Source organism: Salvia splendens, chromosome 13 (genome assembly GCF_004379255.2).
Source record: "Salvia splendens isolate huo1 chromosome 13, SspV2, whole genome shotgun sequence".
Lineage (NCBI taxonomy): Eukaryota > Viridiplantae > Streptophyta > Magnoliopsida > Lamiales > Lamiaceae > Salvia > Salvia splendens.
In genome coordinates, this window is record NC_056044.1 from 6,797,280 (window position 1) to 6,809,364 (window position 12,085).

Genomic DNA, 12,085 nt, shown 5'->3' on the forward strand with positions numbered 1-12,085 from the left:
TCATGTACAACATGATAGTCGAGAATGAAGGCGGAAGCATCACCGATTGGAATGAATATGACCGTGCATCTAGCTCGTCCGACACGTCGACCGAGACACCCGATAGAGGGTTACCGTTAGGCTTCAATGAGGTTCTATCTAGACAGGCCTCAATGCGCAACCAACAGGATCATGCGCAGCTCATGAGCCACATGATTGAAGAAGCGTGGGCTCGTAATCGCCGTCGCTGAGTTTGCGTTTTTTATAATTCGCATTGTAATGTATTAATTTTTATTAAATGAAATAAAATTTTTGAAATTCGTATTTTAATTTATTATTTTTTTAAAATTCGTATGGATTTTGTAAATATTAAAAAACTGATGACGTGGCGCGCCATGGGGCGTGCCTTAGAACGTCCCACTGCAGGTGGGGAGGTAGGAGGATAAAACTGATGACGTGGCGCGCCTTAGGGCGCCCCACTGCTGATGCCCTTAGTATAGGGCGCGACGATCATCCGCGGCCTATGTCACGCACCCACAATGGGGCGGACGATAGCGGGCGCGGACGATGCGCGCCATCGGGCTTGCTATTGTCCGCCCCATTGCGGATGGCCTAAAAGGCTTGTGAGGTCAGCAAACAAAATAATCAGTTTTCAGGGTAAAAGCATAAACAACATAAATTAAACAAAATTACTAAACACAGATTAAGATTTTCCTGAGCAAGCAAACTATATGCATAAATAAGCAACACACTTATATTGGCTGACCGCAATATAGATTTTGGCACAAATCAAGAAGAATACACTCATCAATAAGAGTAACAAACACAAAATTTGCAGATTCATCTGTTATATAAGTCTCAGCAGTCAACTGGGAAACAAGACAGAGAAAATGGAAACAAGTGATCAAAACATAAATCTCCGACTTCATTCCTCCGTGGCAATGGCTCCCTTCTCACTGACATAGATACCGTCAAGGAACTTCCTGATATCCTTGTTCTTGACATGGCATTTCTGTCCAACAAACAAAAGGAGTGTTAAGGACAGAAAATAAAGCTTGGATTTAATCTTTCATAGCTATGCAACTCAATATTGACAATAAAACAAAAACTATAAAGAGCTTTTGGTAGGTTCATTACCTGGTTTATCAAGGCACAAGACCTAGAAACGAGCTCAATGTCATTCCCCTCCAACACCAACTCGTCCTTGACCTTCTCTGATCGCACAATCGACACTCCCTCAAGCATATCAACCTTCCTCACCTATTGTAGGATGAATTGCAAATCATCAACAGAGCACAAGTTAAAGAAACAACTATGCCATTCGACAGCCCAACCAAACAAGGAATTTAAACATAAAGAAGCTAATTTATGCACATTATCTCATCAACTACCCTTACTAATGATATCAACATTAAAACATTAGTCAAATTCAAAACGATAGCTTTTGTGCAAACATAAAGGAATACATGTGGCATGTTCACAGAATTATATTCTCTTACTATTTCTCATTTGAATCACATTTGACAATAAGCAAATTAAACCACCAATAAATGTAGAGTTCCAACTTAAAATAAAATTCAGAAACACATACAAGCAGCTTGAACAAATTACATGAAATACAAATTACTCCTATAATAGTAAAAAATTGCAAATAGCGATTAAATAATAAAAATATAGCAGTGAGAAAATGAATCAAATTGCAAATAGCAGATTAATATACAGAAACTAATAAAAATCAATCAAGTAAATCAATGAGCAAACTAATTAAATTATAAACACGCTAAACAAAACGCGGAAATACACAAATTTTATACCTTCTTCTCCCCGAGAAAGTTTCGGATCTCGATAGCGGTTCCATTGTTAGTGATTGAAGCGTTGATAGGGAAATGAGCGTACACGAATCTCATCTTGTAGCGGTAACCCTTGGTTACGCCGTTGATTAGGTTGTTGACGTGGCTGAGCGCCGTACGGATGGAGGCGGTGGTTTTCCTGCTTCCAAACCAGGCGTCGATCTTAAGCTTCTTCTTCCCGGTCTCCTCGTCGGTGATGAGCTGGAAATCGAGATTTAGATGCTTGAAATTCTTTGAGAGCGTTCCCCTCGGGCCTTCGACTTCGATGACCTTCGCCTTGACCTTGATCTTGATGCCGTCGGGAATGTCCATGGTGTCGGAGGACAAAATCGTCTTCATTTTGTGAGGTGAAGTGTTTGGCTGCTCTGTAGAGAAAGGGAAGAAGGTTTAGAGCAAATGGGCAAAATCGAGGAGAAACATATTTATATTAGAAGAAGAAAGAATGATGGGATCGTAAAACCCTAGTTCATTTTGGGCTTTGTTATCAGGCTTTTAGTTAAGTGCTGTTAAACTATTATTCTGATGGATCCATATGTAATTTTGCCGTTTGTACTCTATTGGGCCTAGTATGACCCAATAATATTATTTACTCTTCACTATTGAGATCATTTAAATGTACGGTGTATATATAAGAATGGCTAATTCTTTTCATACTCCATTATACTCATTATAGTTTTTTTATAAATACTCCCTCCGTCCCGTGTTACTTGAACGTTTCCTTTTCGGCACGGAGATTAAGGAATGAGTGATAGACAAAGTCAAATATTACGGCTGTAGGTGATAATTTTTACTAAAAATGGAAAGAGTGCAAATAATTTGGGACGCCTAGAAAGGAAATACGTGCAAGTAACACGGGACGGAGGGAGTACTAAATTTACTCATTATAGCTCTCATTTTATAATTTGTGAAAAAGGTGGAGAATGAATATGTACACAACGAATGGGGAGAGACTTCTGTTGTTGGATCGCGTGAATTACTTTTCATTTGGGGATTGTTGATTATATGATTAATTAATAAATTTTTATTAATTAAAACTATCTTGAATAAGATACGGGTTATTAGAGCCTAAAATTACAGAACTATCATTAGTTTTTTGTGAACATTGGAGTTGGTATTTAGTATCACGAACTTAGACCATTTCGGTTATGTAGAATATTTCAGTATAATTATGTGTTTTGCAGGTATTGTGTATAGCCAATATAACCACCTAATAACCGATTTTTAATTTCAGTATAATCTCTTCTCTTCCGCTCATTGATCACCCCGTCATCGCACCTTCCGCCCTCCACCCTACCGACACCTCCACACACGGAAGCAAATCTAAGAATCTAATGTTCATGACACAAAGTTCCATACATATAAACAACGAATCTTGTTAGATTGCAATTATCGAAAATAAATTTTAATTGTTAATACCATTAAATTGGTATCTTGTAGTATAATGCTAATTCTTCAAAATATTCACATGCATATAACAAGTACTAATTCTGTAATGCGATCAAACAATGAATAATGAACACAGCCTTTTACGTGGTTCGATCCAATTGATCTACGTCCACGGGAGAACTCTAGTGTTTAGTATTAATGAATGAAACCGAGAGTTACAAATACAAGGCAACAACGAATCTACACACTTTACACAACATCAACTCGAGTTTACAATGCTAAATCTCGGTAGCAAATGAAACTAACCGATGCTAAGAACATCAATGATCGAGCTCTTTTCCAATCGACACATCAACTCCACGTACACCCTCAAGCATAACAACCAACTTAACTAACTTGTTGTACTTGATGTTGTGAGACGCATCCGGTTAACAACTCTCCACCTCGTTTCCAACATAAACACCTACTGTCATAATTCTCCAACTCCCCACTTCCTTATCTCTTCACAATGTTCACCAACTCCAAGTAGTAAGCAAACTTGGAGGCTGGTATCACCTTGGTCAAAGCATCGGCTGGATTGTGTTCAGTGGCTATCTTCTTTATCTCTACCACACCCTTCTTGATTTCATCACGAATGAAATGCAATCGCACATCTATGTGCTTGCTCCTATCATGAAACGCCTGATGTTTAGATAAGCAGGTAGCACTGCTGCTGTCACAATTCACTACAACTTTCTCTTGTCTTTCACCTAAGTCTCCCAACATTCCCTTGAGCCAGAAGCTCTCCTTCACTGCATCTGTAAGATCAATGTACTCAGCTTCTGTCGTAGATAAAAGCCACTACAGATTGTAGATTGGATTTCCAAGTCACTGCAGAGCCAAACATGGTAAAGATATACCCTGTCCGTGATTTTCTATTGTCCTTGTTGGAGGCATAATCTGAATCACAGAACCCCTCAAGAATGTCCCTAGTCTCATCTCCAAAACCTTTGTACATGATCCCATACTCTGAGCTTCCTCTCAAGTATCTCAACATCCATTTAAGAGCCTGCCAATGGACCTTGCCTGGATTGCTCATGTATCTGCTTGTGAGGCTCACAGCATGAGCCAAATCTGGTCTAGTGCATATCATCACATACATCACACTTCCAATTGTGTTAGCATATGGGATGCTCTTCATCTCAATCTGTTCTTCCTCAGATTTTAGCCCTTGACTTCACACAATTGAAACTGCTGCCCCAATGGTGTTGAAACATTTCTAGATTCACTCATTTGGTACTTCTTGATCAGCTTTTCAATATAATGTTGCTGACTCAGCCACAGTACCCTTCTCTTTCTGTCTCTTATGATATCAATGCCCAAAATTCTCTTAGCTTCTCCCAAATCTTTCATTTCAAATCTGCATTTGAGATCATGCTTCACTTTCTGTATTTCATTGATATCTAATCCAGTGACTAACATATCATCCACATACAAGAGTAAGAATGCTACTAATCTTCCATCCTTCTTCTTCATGTACACGCAACTATCATACTTGGAACTTTCAAAACCAATCTTCTTCATGTGTTGATCAAACTGCAGATTCCATTGCCTGCTGGATTGCTTTAGGCCATATATGCTCCTTTAAGCAAACACACTTTATCTTCATCTCCTGGCCTCAAAAACCCCTTTGGTTGTTCCATGAATATACTCTCTTCAAGCTCACCAAGTAGGAATGCTATCTTGACATCCAACTGATGCAGCTCCCAGTAATTCTGTGCAACCAATGCCATGAGCATTCTTATGGAGTTGTGCTTCACTACTGGGGAGAAGATGATACGGTATCAACAGCGGGCCAGGTCATGGAGACGCCAGAGGATGAGCCGCGAGCGCAGGTCATGGAGACGCCGGAGGATGAGCCGCGAGCGCAGGTCATGGAGACGCCGGAGGATGAACCTCGAGCGCCGGAGGTGGCACCCGACTTCGTGACAGCAGAGCCCACGGAGCTACCAGCGGAGACCCTTACGTTCCACGGTCGACCCAGGAGACAGCCCAAGCCGGTGACATGCTACGGAGACTTCGTGTCACGCTAAGAGTTCGAACGAGACCGGATATTTTCTTTAATTCGTTTAGATTACTAGTTCTATTTTTTTATGTTTATTTTCAGTTAATTTGTTTAATTAGGAATATTTTTATTTTTTAGTCGAGCCCAATAAGCTCCTTTCTGGGTTTTCTTGTTGATTCTTTCTCGGATCGCAAAAGAGAGTCGAATCATCTAGGGTCCTTAGACTATAAAAAGGAGTATGTTATGAATTAATGATCAAGAAATTAAATATTTTTCCTCAATTTATCGTTTTCTTTAATTTCCGCAAAACCCTAGTTGGAGCTGATCTCGGGGAGAGCCTGGGACGTCCGTTTTATCCTTTCTTCGATCGACGCTTATCGTCGGCAAATCAGCGTTAGGGGAGAAAGCCCTTAACAACTGGTGCTTCCATTGTTGAACTAATGTCGGATAGTCAATCATTCGTAGGTCGCACGGAACCGATGTGTTCCCTACTGGTGGTTACAGACCCGGTGATATCGCTGGCTGTGGAGTCGCCCTCCCTTGACCCGATTAAGGTGATGTTCGAGCATATGTTGGCGGGTTTGGCTAGATTGGAGAATCGGATGGATGACTACGACCGCGGGCCGCCCTCGCGCCACACGCTGCGTCCCGATCCGGAACCGCCGCACAGTCGCGCGCCACCGCGATCACTGGAGAGACTCCTCTGCCGTTCAATCCACCCTTCGCTGCGGTATCGGTTGCTACGACACACGTGCCGACGTCCGCGATTGCGTTGGGCCGTCCTGACGGGTTCTGCGTAAACCCTAATTTCCTGACAGGCGCGCCACTAGGGGTGGCAAATCGTGCGTGTCGGGTCGTTATCGTGTCGACACGATAACGACACGATAACGACACGAACACGATAACAACAAACACGAACACGACCCGTTAAGAAAACCTCAAACACGAACACGAACACGATACGAAACCCTCAGACACGAACACGACACGAACCCATTAACGACACGAACCAATTCGGGTCAACACGACACGATAACAACACGTACACGAGATGACACGATAACGACTCGATAACAACACGACCTGATAACGGTTAAACCTATTAAAAATGAAAATAATAAGAATTAATAATATTAAAATATTATTTGTTAACGGATAACACGAACACGACACGGACACGTATTGTTAACGGATAACACGAACCCGACACGAACACGATACGAACACGACACGAAATTTTCGTGTCCTTAACGGGTCGACCCGATAAGGACACGAACCCAATAAGCTCTGACCCAAACCCATTATTTTCGTGCCGGTTCGTGTCGTGTTATCGTGTCGTGTCAAAAATTGCCCGCCCTACGCGCCACGATTTGGGTTCGCACAACAGCCTTCGACGTGGGACTTGCCTAGGGGTGGGTCGGTACGGTATACCGTACCGACCGTGCCATACCGTATACCGTACCAGAAATTACGGTATGTCAAAATTCCATACCGATACCGTAAATATACCAGAAATTCGGTATAATAATTTTTGATACCGTTACCATACCGTAATAACGGTATGCGGTATGATAACGGTATAACGAAAAAAACCTATTATATCCAAAATATTTATAAATGTAATATATATTACATTTAAAATTTTTTTATTTTATTTAGTATAATATATATATATATATATATAAATGTAATATACATTTTTTTTAAAATTAATATAATATATATCCAAAATATTACATTTAATTTTTTTAAATTTTAGAGAATTCTATTTTTTAAATTTTTTAAAATATAATATATATGTAAATGTAATATATATTATAACATATTTAATATTAATATTAATATTAATATATATATATATATATATATATATATATAATAATCTATCGGTATACCGCGGTATACCGAATTTTCGATATATACCGAAGATTCGGTATACCGTGGATTCGGTATACCGCGGTATAAAAAATTGATACCGTTACCATACTGAAACACTGCGGTACCGTAAACTGCGGTATACCGAAAAATCGATATTTTCGATATTTTTCCGGTACGGTAAGTCCGGTATTTCGGTATTTCAGTATAATTTCCCACCCCTAGACTTGCCGCCTTCTTCGCGAACCCAGCTCTCTTCGTGGGACCTGCTGGTCGCGACGCGATCACAACAAGCAGCGCAATGGGGGCGCCTCCCTCCTCGCATACCCCGGCGTCATGGGATCCATGGGGTAACCGTTTCCCCGATCAATTGGGTCTAACCGGGCATACATCGTGGGAGACCCCAGGCCAACGACACCATGCCTCTCCGTCGGGCGTGGATAAGCCGTTGGGGCTTACTATGAAACCCCCCCGGTCCGACGGGTCGAACGTGGTGAGTTGGATCTCGAGGGTCCAATTTTATTTCGATCACTTCTCGTTACCCGAAGATCACCGCCTACATTATGCGGTCATGCTATTTGATCCTCCGGTGGCGGAATGGGTATTTAATTACAGAGAGGGAAACCCGACGGCACGATGGAGCGATTTTTTGGATGATGTGCGACGTCGCTTTGACCCCAAGTGCTTCGTGGATTATTTTGGGGTAATCGCCAAGTTTTGCCAAACGGGGACTTTGGCATATTACAACTCCGAGTTCGACGGCATGCTCAACAGAGTTCGTGGCGTCCCTGAATACAAGCTTGTGACGTTGTATGTCGAAGGATTGTTGCAACCGGTTCGCAACCAGGTCAAATTTCAATACCCTCCTTCGGTGGCGGTCGCTATGGCATTGGAAGTAGAGTTTGATGTGACACTTGAGCGACCGCCGGACCAGCATTCGTCTCAGCATCGACAATGGCAGCCTAGGGTTGTGCGCCAGCAACCAGGGCCGCCCAGTGCCATTCCAACCACATCACAACCGGTGGCACACCAGTCGGACCGGTCAGGCCCTCCGAAGGGCGGCGATTATGCGGGTATTCCTGTGATTCGTTTATCTGCGGCGGAACGTACAAAGAAAGGTCTTTGTTGGTACTGTCCGGAGAAGTGGTCACCCGGACACGTGTGTAATAAGATATTTTTGGCGTACATGGGTGTTGAAGATGAGGAGTCAGGCCAACCGGACGAGGAGCAGTCGCCGGAGGAGTTGATCACCACCGATTTGTCTCATATTTATGCTATGGGTGGCACGGCGCGTGCGGGTTCCATGATTCTACAGGGGTATATTGGGTCCGAGCAGGTCCAGGTGTTGGTCGATACGGGTAGCTTGCACGATTTTCTCCATCCTATGGTGGCCGAGAAGTTGAAGTTGCCCCTTTCGGCTATACACCCATTCAGAGTGTATTTCGGGAATGGAGCGTCATTGATATGTTCGTTCGCAAACATAGCCACTAAACTTCAGATTCAACATGAAGTGTTCACTATCACGCTTCATATCTTGCCTATGCACGGCCCTGACGTGGTGCTCGGATTGGATTGGTTGCATTCACTACAGAGGGTGACAAACGATTTCGTGGCAGGTACGATCGGATTCCTCCGTTCCCCGTTTGCCTGAAAGTTGTCCAGGCAAAACCGTGAGAGGTGTCTCTCCGTTCAGCGTCGCTTTTTTTGTTGCACGCGTCCGACGCCTACGTGTTTGAACTAGTGCAGTTGCCAGCGGCATCGGATGTCTCGGTGAATGAAGTCATATCTCCAGGGGATCTCCCTGCATCGATTGTTGGGGTACTAGAGAACAACCGTACGGTCTTCCAGGTACCGAAAGGCATGCCACCTGCACGTACCTTTGACCACAGTATCCACCTCCTGCCCAACTCGAAACCCGTGAGTGTCCGCCCCTACCGTTACCCCTACTTCCAAAAGACGGAGATCGAGCGACAGGTTAGGGAAATGCTTGAAGCAGGTATTATCCGGCGCAGTCACAACCCATTTTCATCCCCGGTGCTTCTCATCAGAAAGAAGGATGGCTCGTTCCGATTTTGTATCGATTACAGGGCCTTTAATTCTGCCACAGTGCCAGATCACTTTCCAATCCTCACAACAGATCAGTTATTCGATGAACTTGGGGCAGCCCGTGTCTTCACCAAATTGGATCTCAGGGCAGGGTACCATCAGATCAGGATGCATTTGATTTTGTTTCTATGACACTGTAAACAGCTTTCGGCTTTCTTTAATTTTTGTTTTTGATCGTTTTCTTTTGTCCAGGCATGACTTCTTATCTAAGGTGTTTTTCAATGTTGAAAAAAATCAAGGCTGAAGTGGAGAAGGAAAGCTCTCCGATTACATGTGGCTGAAAGAATGCATATGGGGCCAGGGAGTTTTCTTGTTCTTTCAATTTTATGATTAATGGTTGCATATATGATCCTTGGATACTTTAGAAGATCATTTTGTAAATACTTTTAGTCGACTTTTAATTCTTGTAATTAGTTTTCAAAGAAAAAATCCAAAAACTTTTAAAAATAAAAATAATAAAAAAAATTATAAAATAAAAAAATTAAAAAAATAGAAAATTGCAAAAAAGATTTTTAGTTTTTTAAATCCCTTTTTCTAATTAAATTTGTTTAAAAAAATTTATTTTGAAAAAAAATTAGGGATAATTCGGAGTTACGCGTAATGGAAGAAACTCCACCACGCATGCACCTTTTTATTGCCTAGCGGGTCAGTTTGTTAAGTACTCTTCGGGAATCTGCTGGGTCAGGTAGATAGGAAGAAATTTGAAAATTTTTTGGACTGAACCAGTATACTCCCAAGAATACTTTAGCCAAAGTTGTACATAGTGTGAATATTTTTTTCTGAAATTCCTTATTAAAATCCAAACAAAGAAAAAAAATTAATCCCAAAAATATTTTCAAAATTCTAAGTAAATCTGGGAAAGAAGTTTATAAATGAAAAAAAAAATTCTTTTGGATCTTACGTCCACTTGACCAGTTTGCTTAAGAATTTCAAGTTTTAGTTTCGTATGTCAGGAAGAGAGTACAAGGGACCTCCAATGAATTCCAATGATGAAGCTCTCCATTCAGGAAATAAGGAAGACGACTACCTGACCCAGTAGAATGGCAAGTCAGAAACAGGGGAAACAGAGGATTTCGCCCAGCAGGGGGTGGCCAAATCTGCTCTACAAACTCTAGAACTGTCGATGTTGATGTACCAACAAGAGAGCAAGGAATCCACAAAGAAGATGCAACCCCTATGACCAGCAAGAGGACCAAGAAGGCAAGCACCACCAGCACCCCAGGAAGGCTGACTCCAAAAGGAGCTAGAAGCAAAATTGAACCACCCCAAATGACCAAGTAATTTTAATTTTTCAGTTTTTGTTTTTTTAAGATGTCTGCTATGCATGTTGTGTTTCTGTTATCGTGCATGCTTCGTTGTGTCTGTATATATGTATGTTTTGTGTGCCTTCTCCCACTTAGCCCAATTCTTGGTCTAAGTGTGAGAAGTTTTTGTTAATATAGCATGTGTTTGTTATTTGTGTTTTCTGTGTGTATCTTCTCCCACTTAGCCCATTGATTGGCCTAAGTGTGAGAAGATTGTTGTGTATATACGTTCTGTTAGTTGATGTTTGTGTCTTCTCCCATTTAGCCCAATTATTGGTCTAAGTGTGAGAAGTTTGTGTTTTCTTTGTGTCTGTGATCTCTGTTTTGTTGTCGCCACTAACTGCCATGTTTTCCACCTCATTCGGAATGCTTGGGGACAAGCATGAATGAAGTGGGAGGGGGAGAGCAGTTAGTGCAGTTAGTGTCAAGCATGTAAATAATCTTTAGGTCTAAGAGTCTGTAGTTTTTTTTAGGTTCTGTGTTTGTGTATGCATAACTGGTACTCCCTCCGTCCCAGAGTATTAGACTCACTTCTTTTGGGCACAAGAATTTAGGAGGTGATGTTTAGTGGTGTAAATGAAGTTGGTAATAAAGTAGATTAGGTGATATGTTGTATTTTTATTTTTAAATGTAAAATAAATGGAATAATTAATTTTTTGTATGCATGCATTTAGCTTACTGATATTTCAAAGCATATTTCTAATTAACTTTACTCATATTAAAAGTATCCATATTTAATGAATGCTAAATAGGACGTCAAGTTCAAATTGAACATATTTCAAACAATATGTATTGCAAACATTAAAATAACCAATGACTAGGAAAAGATCAAAACTAAATTGAAATTTTGATTCACTTTGATTCACATTTAGCGCCTGATGAAATTTTCAAGTTAAAAAAAGTGGCGCCACTTCTGCCACATATGCTACCTGTTCAATTTTTTCAAATTTTCAGTGAAATCACTACAAGTGGCGCCATAGACTAACATAAATACTCCAGTGTGCCAGCAGACCACCACGGCGAGTGATTTTCCTCCGCCTCCGCCACCGCCACTGCCAGCAGACCACCACGGCGAGCGAGTAAGGGGGCGTCGGGGGGTTAACCCACCCATCATCGCTTGGATTAGGCTCACATATTTCATCGTTGGAAGCCATGGATGCGTGAGTTTGAGAGAAAATGTTAGATCTAGGGTTTTTTTTGGAAGAGGCGTGGAGAGAGAATGAGGGATTGAGTCTGGAAGAGAGAGAATACATAAAAATGAAATGATGTTGGTGGGTTGGGTATCGATTTCCATTCAATTAACATTGGATTAATTAACATTATTTTAATCCTAATTGTAATAAAGGTGTTACTTAAATTCTTTAATTTTTACCATAAATAAAAAGTGGTCAAGTATGTTGGGTCACCCCAAAATGGTATACGAGTCTAATATCCTGGGACGGAGGGAGTATAATAAATAGCAAAAGCCCCTTAGGGAGAGTAATTGAAGAGAGAATACATGCCAATTTGTGAATCATTTTCTCTTAATAAATCAAAGTCAG

At 41.3% G+C, this 12,085-nt stretch overlaps 1 protein-coding gene across 1 annotated transcript; it reads right to left on the reverse strand.

The window, feature by feature from the left end:
• Nucleotides 1–756: 756 nt before the first annotated feature.
• On the reverse strand, nt 757–2,229 carry LOC121762774 (60S ribosomal protein L9). The gene is made up of 3 exons (XM_042158764.1): nt 1,794–2,229; nt 1,117–1,239; nt 757–991 (listed from the first exon to the last, which is right to left on the reverse strand). The coding sequence occupies exons 1-3, from the start codon at nt 2,166–2,168 to the stop codon at nt 905–907; spliced, it is 585 nt and encodes a 194-aa protein (XP_042014698.1). The 5' UTR covers nt 2,169–2,229; the 3' UTR covers nt 757–904.
• Nucleotides 2,230–12,085: the final 9,856 nt, after the last annotated feature.

Bases quoted from the DNA above. Each gene is read 5' to 3' on its own strand.
- LOC121762774 (XM_042158764.1), bottom strand. From the start codon at position 2,168: ATGAAGACGATTTTGTCCTCCGACACCATGGACATTCCCGACGGCATC. The intron at 1,240-1,793 runs GTATAAAATTTG...ATCCTACAATAG, and splicing joins ACTTTCTCGGGGAGAAGAAG to GTGAGGAAGGTTGATATGCT. The intron at 992-1,116 runs GTAATGAACCTA...TTTGTTGGACAG, and splicing joins CTTGTGCCTTGATAAACCAG to AAATGCCATGTCAAGAACAA.